Here is a 14886-nt window from a genome sequence, read left to right as displayed (position 1 = left end):
GACGCTTAGCAACGCAAGTAGGTTTTATTTGGGTGCAGTCGCCGGCAAGGGTGAGTTTTAGATGCGGTAAACATCTTGGTTGGAAACATTCACGTCTAGAAAACCAGGCAGCGTCTTCGATTTCCTTGACTTCATCCTTTTTCTGGAGCACTGATGAATGCAAGAAACAGATGAGTCTATAAGGCCTGAAGACGCCGGTTAGCCTGAGAGATCAGAGAGCTGGTAAGACAGCAGCCAGTCTGAGGTCGCTCCAAGGTTTTACTGGAGGCGGGTTTAGACCCTACAGCAAACGGGGGGGGGGGGGGCATAAAACATGCAATGTAATTAAGCATAACATGATTATTCCTTCTTTTTTTTTTTACAAGGTTTTCGAATTCAGCCTATTAAACTAGCAACTGACTAGAGCTCATGTTACCTGCTGGACCAGCAGTGGTTAGTCTCTTTTCTCTTATTTTTCTTTTTAATTGAAGACTTAATTGACGCATCTCCCTTGGGCCTGATGTTCTTATCTATGGATGGAGGAGAGAAAGTAAATGTCACGTCACTGCGTGTTTATCAATCAATCAATCAAATTTTATTTGCATAGCACATTTCAGCAGCAAGGCATTTCAAAGTGCTTTACATAATTAAAATAAAATAAAAACGGCATGTGACATTGAGAAAGAGAAAGACATTTAAGTCTCTTTATGTCGTTGATGACAGAAGGATTTTTTCGTGATCACCACACTTGTGTTCACCGTAAAGGCAGCTAGTGGAAAAACTGAGGATCCTCACCTTAGATTGACAGTGTAGGAGGTAATGACTCTGCATGATTTGGTGTCTCATGGCGTCCATGAAGTACCAGGAGGCGGCATGTTTCTCCACTCTGGTCTGGACGGGAAACCACACATGTTCAGTCCAGCGCTTGTGTTTGAGCTCCCTCCTCCTGAGCTCTTCTGTGTTTGTCTGAGCCAGGAGAGACTCTATCTCCTACAAAAACAAAAACAAAAACAAAAAAAAACAGGGAGATTTCAGCCAGAACGAGAGAGGAGCAGGTGAATAGTATGCAACCGTGTCAGATCCCTCCAACTCTTTGTATGTTTTGTTGTATGACAAACACAAGCTTCTCTGTATTTGGGTGGAATCTGTGTGATGCATCAAAACGAAGCAGGACGTTTGTCATGAACAAGGAAAACGATGCATGCCTTTGCCAACTTTTTTGACACCTTAACCCTCAAACTCAGACTGGTTGAATGAAAAGTGTTTATGGACATTTCTGAGTGTTGAGTCTGAGATTTATGCTCATTTAACTCTTAGACTTTTTTTTTTTTTTTGGCAAATATTTTTGAAAACCATGTTTCATTTTTTTTCCAGTTCACAATTATGTGTGTTGGTCTGGAAATGTCAGATCAAACGAAACATTTTCAAGGCATCGTACGCTATGCCTTACCTTCATGATCCCATTGTCTCGGTTCGATAAAGGCCGAAGTAATTCTTGTACTTCCTCGTTCTCCGCTTTTATCTTAGCCTAAGCAGCAACACAAGAAGTGAGAAAACACACGGGCTTTCTCTGTGTAAAGGAACGGTAAGCTGGGATGAATGTAGTACCTGCAGTTGCCTGAAGGAGGGATGACAGAGCTGATCCTGTTTAAAGCCGTGCCTTGGCCCGCAAAAAGACGGGACCAGATTCCACGTTCCCGGTTTGATACACACCGAACTGCTCTTTGCCCTCACTCGCGGCTGAGCTATACTCCAACCCCGTCCTGTGGTTCCTTTCACAGCAGCCATGTGGTCCTGAAACATCATTTGTATGAATTAGGTAGCCTGTCACTGCTTTCAAATAAAGGGTTCAGTTTAATCTCCAGATTCTGTCAATTGTTTATAAGCAGAACCTAGTCAGTGGCTCACAGGCAAAGCGGTTTGCTACCACATCCAGTTTAAAGATACAAAATAGAGGAATAAAAAAAAAATAATAGACATCGCTAAACATAAATCCGTCACTGAATGAGTGCCACCCAGATCTCCCAGAACATAGAACATAATCACACAGGGGAGAGCTGAAGTCAGCACAACAGATACAGCCCATCACAGCCTGGAAACATGATCTGCTTACTGTTGTTATGCAAATACTGCCAGTTGAACATGAATGTTAATTTCACAAAATTCATGCAGTTTTGAATATAAGTGCATAAGGACAATGTGTTTCTTCCTGTAGTCCAACATAAGTTGAAGCATCCCTCAGAAACCTAAGATCTTTTTTTATTCATTTAGCTGCTCATCTAGAATATCCACCCCCCCACCACCACACACACACACACACACACACACACACACACACACACACACACACACACACACACACACACACACACACACACACACACACAGCCTCCCTGACATTCGCAGACTGGTGATAAATTATTAGTTGAGTTTACAAGGCTTGCACTCTTAGTTAGAGCAGTGGAAAAGGAGCACAAAAGTACATGCAGAAATATTATGCTAAATTACAGTGGGAAGTGCAGTGAGACTATATACATTCAGAAAGTTAAAGTATGATCACAGAACCTTCAACTTTCAGCATCATCATTTTGAAATGTAGAAATTGCCTTGGCATCTTATTCTGCTATTTGCTGAAAAACTTGAAGGTTCTGTGATATTTTTGTTTAATAATCTCACTACACTTTTCACTTTTTAGATTGCTGCAATTTAAAAAAAACACACACACACACTTTTCTGTATGACATCTTTGGGGGCGGGGGGTTTTCCCCCACCACACAGGTAACACCGGTTTTTATCCTTTTTTTTTTTTTTTTTTCCCTTCAGGAAATTAATTCTGCTTCAAATCACAATGGACAAGGGAAAATAATATATCTTACTTATCCTAAAAAATAAAAATAAAACTGATGTTAAGTTTTGACTGAACAAAAGAACAATGCAATTTAGGTATTTAATAAAATAATTTCAGTTAACTGGCTTGAAATATTTTCAGAGGTAAATTGAATTGAGTTCAGGTTTTTAACCACATGGTATTTCAAAATGGTTGCACTCTCATTTTTATTTGCTGATACTGTTGAACTTTAATGCCAGTGACTTATACCAAAATGAACACAAAATGCTGTGCATAAAAACGACTTATCGAAAAATAGCTAAAGGTCAATTTTAGAGTTTCATTTGTGAGTGGCAAGCGCACTTGCCACTCACAATATGGCGAACGTTACGACGTACCGTTTCAACTAGCAATCAAGTGTTCCTCCTCTTCGTCTTTTGTCGCGGAATTAAATCTATATATTCTCACACATCCTAGAGCTTATGGGTTTCCAACTATTCCGACAGAACAGACTTTAACTTGCCTAGGAAGGAGGAGGGAGCCAAGCTTCTCTTCAGCCTCCAAGTGTCCTACCAACCTGAGGCTTTCCGTTACCATGACGACCGCGGAACGCACGGAAACGGCTTCGAATTTGAACGTCAGTCTGGTTGGGCCTTATTGGAACATGTTTGTGGATAATAACTGGACCTGTTTACATAAAGCCTCCGTGTTTAGGCAAATTGTACATTTATTTATATAGGCTTCCTTATAAACCAGGTGTGAATACTTTGCAGTGCAGCTGGAAAGAGAACCTGAAGAGAGGAGTTGAGGGAAAATTACTAATGACATGAAGTGGCATGAGACTTGGATCGTTGTCGTGTAAACGCCCCCTTATATTGAACCAGGACCTTCAAAGATGCTTTACAATGAAATTAGCCATTCAAATTCACACACACATTCACACACTGACTGTTGGAGTGTAGGCGCAGCTGCCCTGTGCCAGATTGTAAACAGAGAAATACACACGAAGGGTATGGAGGACCAAAACTGACACAATTAAAAACAAAAGCAGAAATTTGTATTGTTTGTTTTTCCTTTTCCTTACACCCTCCATATAAGGGAACTGCAGAAAAACACTAAAGACTGATCATAGGATGATATTCTAAACCACATCTCTGGGAACACAAAAAACTGAGCTCTTCAACACAAAGAAAGGAACGAAGTATAAAGAGGATCAGCAATCTAAAATTAACCAAATACAAAACCAATTGCAGTTCGCATCATTTCATCCACAAAACACTTTTAGAAATGCCATTTTAATCATATATATATATATATATATATATATATATATATATATATATATATATATATATATATATATATATATTAACCCCCAATTTTAGTTTCCTACCAAAAGTAAATAGATAAATAACAACCCATTGCTGAAAATATTGAAAGAGATGAAGTTAAAAGGAAAATGTTTGACTAAATGACTGAGTTAATGAATGGTTTGTTCTTAATAAATGGTTTGTTCTTAGACTAGCTTTACAAACGTGACGTGACGACAGTTAGTTTCTTTACATGAGCTCTTAACGTAGTTCCACTGAATCAATTTATCAGCAAGTTGGCTGACGTTGATGTTTTTGATGTATCATTTTGAGATGGTCATACCAGCATGTCTACATAAAAGTAAAAAGATTGACTCAAATTTGTCAGTACTTTTTATTGAGATTTATTGAAAGGATATGCCTGCACAGCCTGGGAACCGAACTGAACTCAGAGGTCACCTTCAAGACATCAACATTAATACTCTAGTAATGAATCTGGAGACCTGGACATTAAAATAACGTTTTTATTTAGCGACAAAGCAGATCATTTTACATTAAAACAAAAGAGACAATAAGGATAGAACTCATGCTTGAAGCTTCTTCAGAGCTGCAGGACTCAAACGCAGGCAGTCGAGACAGCCTGCAGGAGGTCTAAGGTCTTAATGCTAAGGAGTTCTTATTAGGTGACCATTTGGACACCTTCAGAGAAAGCGCCTGTGACATGTTTAGGTATTAACTGCGCACAGACAGGCGGGGCAGGGCTTGGCCAGGTCACAGCATATCTTTTCACCTCTTTCTTACTTTCTTTTTGTTGGTGGATCCGGGACGGGACAGGGGGGAGGCCACATGGACTGGTGGACTTGGTTGGCAGCGAGTATCGCCCTACTCTGGATAGTCTGCTTCATAGACGGTAGGTGGAAGCCGTTGGTAGACATCTGAGAGTTTTAACTTAGATATGTGCCGAGGCTGCTGCCGTAAAGTCAAACTTTACTTTGGCTGCAGTTGCTGTTGGTGTTAGAAGGTAAAACAAAGAAATGAATCTTATAAATGGGGTTTGTTGTGATTAAATCAACTTCAGCGACTATCTGATCCAGAGCTGACAAACAGTGGATCTGTGCCTCCTATTTATGTGACTAGAACAGGTGAACAAGAACACGTCATCACATTTTAAAGTTTTAAAATGTTATAGTGTTATTAGAGTCAAGTAAAAAAATAATATTAATAATAATAATAATAATAATAATAATAATAATAATAATAATAATAATAATAATACACCTTTATTGGAAAAACCTCAAAATTTGTGAATTCTTTTAAGTTTGTAATATTGGTCGTTTTGTTCTGCGTGGATGGCTGCGTGGGTTTGCCTGAGCAGCCTTTAATCCAGCAGCAGACACCGTTTGTAATGGTTTGTGACACTAGTCACAGAGTTAAATTAGTCTCCAGCTGACCCGGCTCCCGTCTTATCTCCAGGTAACGCCGTGCTTGAGCTGCGGCTGCTCTTCCATGCTCTCACCAAAGCCGCTTGCCACCTGTACCTGGCCCTGCTCCCGCTGCGCAGGGCCGCCACCCACTTCGCCGACTGCGCGCGGTACCTGCTCAGTCATGCCCAGCAGAGTCCGTCCCTCCAGCACGGATACCTCCACCAGGGCCAGCAGCAGCACCAGCAGCCGCTGGCCAAGAAGGGCACGCTGCACTTCCTGGAGGGCCTGTGCGTAGTGTGCGAGACGGTGCCCAACCTGATGGGCGCGGCGCTCAGCGTGGGCGCCGCCTTCTGCCACATGCTGCAGGGAGGCTTTTACATCCTGGCCGCGACGCTGCGCACCATCCAGATCAACCTCTTCTCGCAGATGAACGGCGAGAAGGAGAGGTGGGACAAGGAGCGGGTCAGGGCCAAGGAGAGTGAGAAAAAGCTGAATTGCAAAGTGCTGGAGTACATCTCGGTGTTCTGTCAAGACCCCGTCAGCGCTTTACGCATCAAGGTGGACGTGCCACCTGTGTACAGATAAGCTTTTGTCTGCTTAAGTGGCACTTAAGGGACCTTCTCTGAACTGGTCACGGGGTCAAAGGTACACTTGATGGGTTTGATCCGATAGGAGGGACACCTTTGACCACTGGCTTTAACTTACTGTTGAAGTCAACCATCTTACTTGGTTATGGAAGAGGACCACTGCCTATGGTGCGTTTTGTTATACCCGTTTCGATTTTGTTGAAATGAAAATAAATCTCTCAAACAAAAGTCCAAGTTGAGATCTCATCTTAAAAAGGTGCTAGTCCAACTTTATTATAAAACATACTCGATGTTCACTTTAAATCTAGATTGTTGCTTGCAGAACGTCATTCATGGGCTTTTTAGTTTAGCTATTTTTCTGAAGTCAAAACCTCTCAAAAGTCACCCATGACTATAAAAAGTATAAAAAACGTTAAGTGGCTCCATTTTTTTATGCAGCTTGTGATATCAATCCACACAAAGCAGAATTGGTCAGTTGAAATACAAAGTTAATTTTCAAGTAGCTAAAAGCACAAAAAAACATTCAAGTCAACAAGACCTCTACAATGACTGGCTTAATTAATCCGGTTTATTTTTAAACTGTCTTGTTCATTCACAGGCAATCAACAATAAATCCAACACATACAGTTAAGAAAATTAAAGAATAACTGAGAATTGTGAATGAAGGTTAAAAACACCCTTAATTCCGTGTCCAAATAATTAGGATGTATAACATGTGTTAGTTTTATAAACATTTGTCATATAAAAAGTAGCATTTTCACACATCTTTACATTCACTAAACTTTATTATTAATAACATGGTTTCTGAATCATTAATGACTTAATTTTGGATGGTAAATTTTTTTTTTAGATAAACATGTATCCTTTAAATCACAATAGAAAAATACCCATCTGATTAAACATAACATGTAATTGATTGTTAATAATAATAAAAACAATTTAGTCACCTTTTCCAACATTTCCAATGACTTATGATCCCTATTTTGTGTTTAAACAGCAATTTTTAGTCACAGCGGTAGGTTTATTTTTACACTTCCGGCCCCTGAAGAGCAGAAATCAGCCATCAAATGATCAGAAGAATGGATCAGTTCCAGCTGAGACTACAGTCTGGCATCAGGTGCAGCCTGGACAATCTGCGGAGGGATTCTTCCAGCTGCAGCAAGAAAAAAAATACCCAGATGTCAGGATGTAGTTTGTTGGTGTGATCTTTAAGGCAATAATGTAAAAAAAAAAAAAAAAAAGGCTTTAACTACACTTACCAAGCATGTCTCCAGTTTTTCTCACAGCTGACTTGTTCACTTTGTATTCATTATTATCAGATCTACAATCAGGCAATAATCAAAACTTAAATAACTGCTACTACCAAACAAAATAAGTTTAAATTAAATAAAACAGATTTTCAGGGCCTGATCTCATCAGCTCACATCGTTATCTTAGTGACGGCCCCCAGCCTCCGCAACGATGACAAAACGTTTTTCTGCATGTCCGATGAGAGGGCTTCGTAGGTGTGGAGTTCCCCTAAAAAAAAATAAATAAATAAAAAAAGACCAAAAAGAAGCCATCTGATTTGTAAGCAGCTGGAGGGCAGTTGTCATTTTTACGGATTTTTATTTTTTTATTTTTTTTACCTGAGACGATGAGTTTTGTAGCCAGAGTTTGCACACCAGACAGGAAGTCTTTCTCTCTGAATACACAGTCTCTCTCCTCACAGAGGAATCTGAACATCAGCTGCACATAAAAAAAAAAAAAAAAAAAAAAAAAAAAAAGAACATATACATACGATCCTCAGGCATTTTGGCTACTGACCACGATCACCTTAACATAACATTCTTCTTAAAAATCCCCTTTTTATTTCTGCTTATTGTAAAATAAAATTTGAGATTTATGAGACAAACATTAATAATCAAAATGAATAGAAATAAACTGAAATATATCACTGTGTGTATTTAACCTGTGTGTTTCACTTTTTGAATTGATTTCACTAATTAGCAACACAGATTATAAAGGGCACCTGATAGGATTCTATGAAGGGTTTCAGCAGCTCCTGCAGGAAAGACAACACCTCCGGCTCCGTGTCTGAATCCGTCACTTCCCACTGACCAACATGGACTGCTTTACATTTGTGTAGTAGAGAGCATGCCTCTTCAAAGTCCTACATATTGGGGGGGGGGGGGAACACAACAACAAAAAAACAGCAAACACTAAAATAACCAGTGTTTGATACATTTGTGGAAATCCCCCCTCCCAATCAACTGACTCTCTGTCATTTAATAAAAAAATAAAATAAATGTGTTTGTTCAGATTTCTGTACTAACATTTGGGTACAAACACATGTACTGCTACACCCCCGTAGTTTCTGCCATGTGAGCATGTTGAGTTTAACAACAAGCATTTTAATTTACAGAGCTGACAACGAGGGGATTTACCTGAGAAGATTGGCCAGGAATGAAAACAAATTCGTTGGAGAAAACTTCTTGCAGGAAGCAGAAGCATGTGAGGAGCTCATCTGTGAACAGACAATGAGCCATTTAAACGAGTTACTATAAGAAGTAAACGATGCCACATCTTTTCAACCTCCCCACCTTTTCTTGTGCTTTTTGTGACGCTCATGGCCAAGGCAAGCAGCGCAGGACGCACAAAAACATGCAGGCACTGATTCCTGTATGAAGCCAGCATCAGCAATGCAGCCGCCGTCCTCATCATGTCTTCCTCTATCGAGTGTTTCTGCTCAAGCTCATCGTTTCGCGTCAAGTAGACACGTCCCGCTTTACGGCAAACAACAGATCGATGGAGAGCCACAGTGGAAGACATCACCTCGGAATCTGGGACTTTTTCTGCACAAAAAAAAGTGTTACCTGCATGTCATAAGTCTGACCAAAGTAATAAATTTCTTTGGTCATTCACATCTCTGGCTATGTGCATGCTGGACACTTGTTAAAAATAAAAATAAAAAAATGGACAGTTAGGTATTGCACTCTTAGCATTAGTCCTAAATCACTACAAGTGCTTTAACCCACTGAATATGCTCTAAGTGAGCGTGAGCACTTGTGCCAACTCACATTCATCTAATCTGTCTGATCTACTTCAGACCAGATCAAGGAACCCGTCTGTCCTGAAAGTGTTCCACCATCACGGGCCAAAACAAATGCCACCTACTGGCCATCGAAGGAAAACGCAAGTCAAAAAGCCTATGTATGCGTTTACCGCAAGTAACCTGTACATAAAAGGCAATAAAATTTGCAGAATATATGTGGAAAAAGCATCTTGGACCCACCAGGCCAGTTAAGATGAGCCCTAAAGTCCAGTGCCAGCTTCCTGAGCCAGAGGGTTCGCTCTGTGAGCTGGTGAAACAGCAGACCCTCTTCTGTTAAGGCTGCAGTAGGAACCTGGAGCAAGACGCAGGCCATCAGAGACCAGGGGCTGGTCAGAGCGCCCTCCTCTTGGAGCCGTACGATCATATGAGCCAGCCAGCTTCCGCAGGCTTGGGCCTCTGCATTGGGTTTCTGAGGAAGATCCCTGAACAATGGGAACAATGGGATGAGACGGATCATCGTATTTGACTACAGCCAATTTAAAACTTAAATGACTACAGTTTTTCAGCTACTATAGTACATCAATGCTTCCCCTCACCCCCCAATTTCTTGGACATTTAGGTGGTTTATAAAGTATATGTTTAAATTTTATGTTACAAGAGAACCCATTTGTTGTGTCTGAGCTCTAAATTTATAAACATACACAGGTCAGGCAGAAGAATCTGTAAACTTTTTCCGCAAGCCAAGCAGAGACACAGCAAACGTGTGAAAGAGGGTGCTCTGGCCAGTCACACCGAACATATCTTTTTGGTCAAAACTGGTGGTGGCAGCATCATGTTGGGGAGATACTTTTCTTCAACAGGAACCAGAAAAATGGTAAGAGTTGATAGAACAAAGGAAGATGCTAAAAACATGGCAATTATGAATAAAAAATTGCACGAGACTGCAGAAAAGCGGGGAGGTAATTTCTAGTGTGACCCAGGCCTACATCCAGACCTAAATCCAACTAATTTAGGTAAACACCTTCAAACTTTCAATTACAAACCAAGTATTATTTTCCTTACAGCACAAAAATTGTATTTTTTGGTCCGTCAAACAAAAAACATTTAAATCAGTTTCTTTTTTTTTTTTTTAATGAAGTAGCAAGAAAAATACATGAAATATGCGCTTTTTGTTTAAAAAGCTGTTGCTATTGCAGGTTAATAGTGAACTTCATGTGCTCAGCAGGTGATTTTCTCTACCTAGGTGTAAGGTTGTATTGGCAGCGATTTATCTTGCCCTCACACAGCCGTCGGACAGACAAGGGACGGCCAAAGTTCACGTGCATGCAGCCGTAATTTTCCTGCAGAACTCTGCTGGCCTTCAGCAGACCCTGCAGAGAGAATGAGACCAATCGTAACAAAAGGGAAAAACTGCAGATATGTCCAGTGTGCATCATCTCAGACCAGATCTAATGATAGTTGCAGACAGAGGATCTGGTGTTATATTCACCCTGTGTATCTGTGTTTATAAATTGTGATCTTTGGCAAACCTACTGTAGGAACTTTAAGAAAATGCATTCTGAGAGCTGAATGGATTTATAAAAATAGCAGGTCATACCATGATGCTTTCTCTGGGTTTGGGGAAACCCAGGAGCTCGTGTGCAAGCAGCGACTCCTCCAGCACCCGGTCGTAGCTTATACTGATGGGCAACAAGGTGACGTCGTACACCTCGCCTTTAAAGAATGGCTCCAGGATCATGTTCATCATACCTGCAGACATAATGCACTTGGAACCAAAGAACCCAAGAAAAAAAGTAAAGAAAGATCTGAATGAAGTAAAAATATTAAGACGTACTCTGGAAAACGGAGAAGTGACTAATTGGCGTCGACAGACGTGAGCTCACCTAACTTTGGTAGGAGGGACTTCAGCGTTCGACTCCGGAAACCTTCCACGAAAAACTCCAGAGGGGCAAATCCTTTCTACAGAAAACATTTCAAAATATTAGTTTGCCTCTTTTAGTGGATAACATCAAAAACTGAAGTGGGATAAGCTTATTGTAGACACAGTTCCCAACATGGGCTTCCTCCTTGTGGGCAAATCTTAGTTATAGCTTGAAGATGAGCAAGAACTTCTGTCTTGGTTTACTCTCCAAGTTCGGGGTAATGCAAAACAGGCTTCAATCGAGACAGCAGTTTTCCAGTTTTTTCATTTTACAGCATAACTTGAACAGAGAGTGGAAACCGGATTGTTCTTTGAACATCCTAACTAATGTTCTTTTTCCTGAGGAGCACGGTTTGGGTCAGACAGCTGAAACCTGGAGAAAAATCTGGTGTTCCACAGGAAAATTATTCTTAAAGGAGGCCAACATTAAGCCTCTGGAACCTCATGTCAACTTAAAAAATTTCAGTCTATGCTAAAGGTACAATTGGCGTTAAAAACCCCCCCATAAACAACTAGTTTCACAAAGCGCTACCTGTCTGCTTTTATCATCACATCTATTTTTCAACGGAACTGTAGTGAAAGCAGCTCGATATTGCATCATCCACCAAATCATCATACGCCTTACTCTGACAATTGTTCGAACGTATTCTGACAGCACAGCCCTGTAGAGTTTGTTGGAGCCAATGGGACGTCGAATAAAGAAAGCCCCCGACCGACGCAGTATCTCTCCCACAATCTTCATCCTTGCAAGAGCTTTAAGGACGAAAAACAAAACAGAACAGGATAGGACGCGAGTCCACTTGTCAGGATAAGTTCTGACTGTTCCAATTACAATGGATCAGTCCAAATTGAATAGATACTTGCATATTCCTGAAGCTATTACGGGCATTGGGATGTCGTAGTTGAACAAGATGTAGGAGACGACCAGGAAATCGATGTAACTCCTGTGATTGGGCATCAGGATGACAGGGCACTCTTGAGTGGCTTGTTGAAGCTACAAAAAAGAAAAGAAATACAAGGAAAAACATCTTGTTTGATGAGCATTGACAAAATATATATCAAAAGGCAATAGACAAACAAAAAAGACTGACTGTAGCCTGCACAATGGTAACTCCTCTACTTCTACAGTAGACTGGAATCTTTAAAAGAGAACACTTCATATCAGAAGAAAAAAAGAAATACCCCATAAGAACTAATAAAAGGTGAACTTAGGTGTCTCAGGCTTCTTTTTATTTGCACAGATAAAGTGACAATCGTACAAAGGGCACAGGTAGAAATGAAAATACTTAAAAGCAAAACTGAACTGGTTAACAACCAATGACAGAGGTCAAAACCGTAATACTACCTCCCACATGTCAAAGCAGTTGTTTTCCGTTTCTGAACACAACTTAAGATTTAAATTTTGAATTCTGTACTTTGCAACTCATAGAACATTTTTCCCTACATCCCTGTGGCAGTTTCATGTGATATTTGGGCCAGTGTAAACGTGTGTATTTAAAAAAGCACCTGCCTTACCTTGTAGCTTTATCATGAATATCATCATCATTCAATGTTCTACTGACAACGTTTCAGGATTTTGAGACAAAAGTAGATCCTTATCTGTGTGGAGGTCTTCATACTTTTCATGCACCAGTGTGAGTGAACCACAAAAGTTGATGTTCAGCGTATTAATCCCATCTCATTCTCACCGCTTGGAGTTCTTCCATGTTGACGTAAATGGCACTGAAGATTCTCTTGAACACCTTTCTGACCACGAACCCCATCAGCCTGATGAACCTCAGCTGCAGGTTTTGAGACATTTCCCGCATAATCCCGCATGCTTTGTCTCTCACTTCCTCCACGGATGACCCCGTCTCCAAAGCAACCTACACGGAGGAAAGAAGGGTTGAAGTCAGACTGCATGCTAATGTTGTTACAATGTCACACTTCTCATGGTTGCAACTTTTCGGATTGCTCAATCACACCTCATCTATAATGTAGCGAAGATACTGAGACTCCAGCACGGCTTGGTTGAGTTCAGCAGAGGAGCAGGGGGGCGCTCCTTTATACGGTGGAGGACTGAAGGTCCTGAAGGCAAACCTCAAGTCACTGCAGTGCCTCTTGTCCTCCAGGATGTCCACAAATTCCTCTTCATCTTGCAGACCAACTTTATCTAAGACTCTATACTGGAGGAGAGAATAATGTTTGTGTTAAAATGATTTACTTTTAAACAATGGTAACACGACATTATGGTCACATTTAAAATACGTATGAGGCAAAAAGAGCATGCAGAAAGCATGTGGATTTGGTTATTACAGGAAAGTTGAGTGGAAATAAAAAGTGTACAAGCAATATAAATAAAACTTAACAATAAGATGATGGAAGAGTCCACTAAATAGTTGGAGTAAGTTACATAGAGATGGGCTTTAATTGTTGTACTTCTTGTAGTAAAGCACTCCTGATCAAGAGGCAATGTCAGAAGCGTCTTACCTAGGCTAATGAGGAAAAGGACTGCTGTTCACTGATCCAAATTCCTCTTTACAGAGGCAAGAATGTGTTGCGATAAATTCAGAAATCAAGGTGAAAAGAGTTTGGAGAAACGGTGGAGAGGCCCAGGATCCAAACTGCTCGGCGTACAATGTGAAGCTTCCACTATCAGTGACGGCTTGAGGGTCATCTGATGGTGTTGGTTCACTGCGTTTTATTAACTCTAAAGTCCACGCAGATGTCGACAAGTTCAATTCCAGCAGTACTTGGCACCTGCCTTTGTTGGAAAAGTATCAATACCTGGTTTAATCACTATGGGGACCCTGCTTGATTGGCTAGCAAACAGTGAAACTGAACTTCAATTTAGGTCATAATCATCAAAATGAATTAAACCAAATCGGTATGCATCGCACAACTATTATTACTAAGATCACTGCTTTTTGAATGAGGCGATTGAAATTAATTTTCTTATAGTCCAAATAACTGACCTCGTTGTGCTCCATGTTGTATTTTTGTGGACAATCAGAAATTAGAAAGTCGCTTGCACAGTTTCATTTTCGCCTGATACTGTAGTTTTTTTTTTTTTAGTTTATGACATTATAAGACTTTAAAAAAATTTGTCGGGCAATGTGTTGTAATAAAGCATTTGAGAAAAATAATTAGTACAACTTTAGGATTATTAGGCGGAGGGATAGGTGGGGACTGAACTTTTCCTTGGTGTTAAGCGACGTAAAGCATTAAGGTTGTCGAGGTAACCCAGAAGGTTTGTCAGTTCTGTACTATGACCCAAATAGCTGCCTATTAAGCAACAAGTGGCGTGCTTAGAAACACTGAGCAACTTTAAGTGGGCCAAAGTTTGAGCAGCTTAAAGCGACCCCGTTCTGCACCATTAACAGCTCATTTGTTTCCACAGCTGTAACCATTACTTCTACTCTCTTCAGAAATACAATGTCTTGTAAACATAGAAGTAAAAAGCCGAAGGTAAATGTCGCAGCTGAATACAAGAGCATATTAATGCCATACTAATGAGGTATCTTACCGTGTTTGCCATTATTTACAAAAATCCGTCCTTCCCTGCTGCTGTTGGCTGTCCTTTTATGACTTTCGGTTTTTGTCTCTTTATAACTTCACACAAAACAGCAACTGCCTTGCAGCTGCAGCAACATGAGGCGCAAGCCAATAGAGTTACTAAATTTCGGAAACTCCTCCCCGGCCGCTTGAAACCAGCAGCTCTTTATTTTGCCCTGGAATAACCTGAGGGAGTTGTAGTTCCAGCAATTGTCCACAAGATGGAGGTGTTTCTCTTATTCACTGTATAACCTTCTTTTACCCCAATGG

At 40.5% G+C, this 14886-nt stretch overlaps 3 protein-coding genes across 4 annotated transcripts; 1 reads left to right on the top strand and 2 right to left on the bottom strand.

Annotated features, from left to right (window-relative positions):
• Nucleotides 1-87: 87 nt before the first annotated feature.
• On the bottom strand, nt 88-2270 carry fam228a (family with sequence similarity 228 member A). The gene is made up of 5 exons (XM_014992070.2): nt 1588-2270; nt 1430-1507; nt 775-969; nt 416-509; nt 88-280 (listed from the first exon to the last, which is right to left on the bottom strand). Exons 1-5 carry the CDS (start codon nt 1783-1785, stop codon nt 177-179), a joined length of 669 nt encoding a protein of 222 aa, XP_014847556.2. The 5' UTR covers nt 1786-2270; the 3' UTR covers nt 88-176.
• A 2665-nt stretch (nt 2271-4935) lies between these two features.
• Nucleotides 4936-6355, top strand: LOC148153036 (uncharacterized). The gene is made up of 2 exons (XM_088001766.1): nt 4936-5026; nt 5590-6355. The coding sequence occupies exons 1-2, from the start codon at nt 4963-4965 to the stop codon at nt 6123-6125; spliced, it is 600 nt and encodes a 199-aa protein (XP_087857892.1). The 5' UTR covers nt 4936-4962; the 3' UTR covers nt 6126-6355.
• A 322-nt stretch (nt 6356-6677) lies between these two features.
• gnpat2 (glyceronephosphate O-acyltransferase 2) lies at nt 6678-14863 on the bottom strand. 2 transcript variants are annotated; one of them, XM_088001764.1, is made up of 16 exons: nt 14588-14863; nt 13047-13247; nt 12771-12947; nt 11947-12076; nt 11708-11835; nt 11045-11120; nt 10759-10910; nt 10401-10531; nt 9402-9643; nt 8710-8961; nt 8554-8633; nt 8139-8279; nt 7756-7855; nt 7552-7645; nt 7387-7448; nt 6678-7280 (listed from the first exon to the last, which is right to left on the bottom strand). In XM_088001764.1, exons 1-16 carry the CDS (start codon nt 14597-14599, stop codon nt 7228-7230), a joined length of 2031 nt encoding a protein of 676 aa, XP_087857890.1. In that variant the 5' UTR covers nt 14600-14863; the 3' UTR covers nt 6678-7227. The 2 variants fall into 2 exon arrangements, with proteins under 2 accessions (XP_087857890.1, XP_087857891.1); XM_088001765.1 differs by having other exon boundaries at nt 13047-13242.
• Between the last annotated feature and the right edge of the window lie 23 nt (nt 14864-14886).

Source organism: Poecilia mexicana, unplaced genomic scaffold (genome assembly GCF_051168715.1).
Source record: "Poecilia mexicana isolate PSO_F unplaced genomic scaffold, ASM5116871v1 scaffold_21, whole genome shotgun sequence".
NCBI lineage: Eukaryota > Metazoa > Chordata > Actinopteri > Cyprinodontiformes > Poeciliidae > Poecilia > Poecilia mexicana.
Note: the sequence above shows the minus strand (reverse complement) of the source record. Positions and strands in the feature narration are given on the sequence as shown.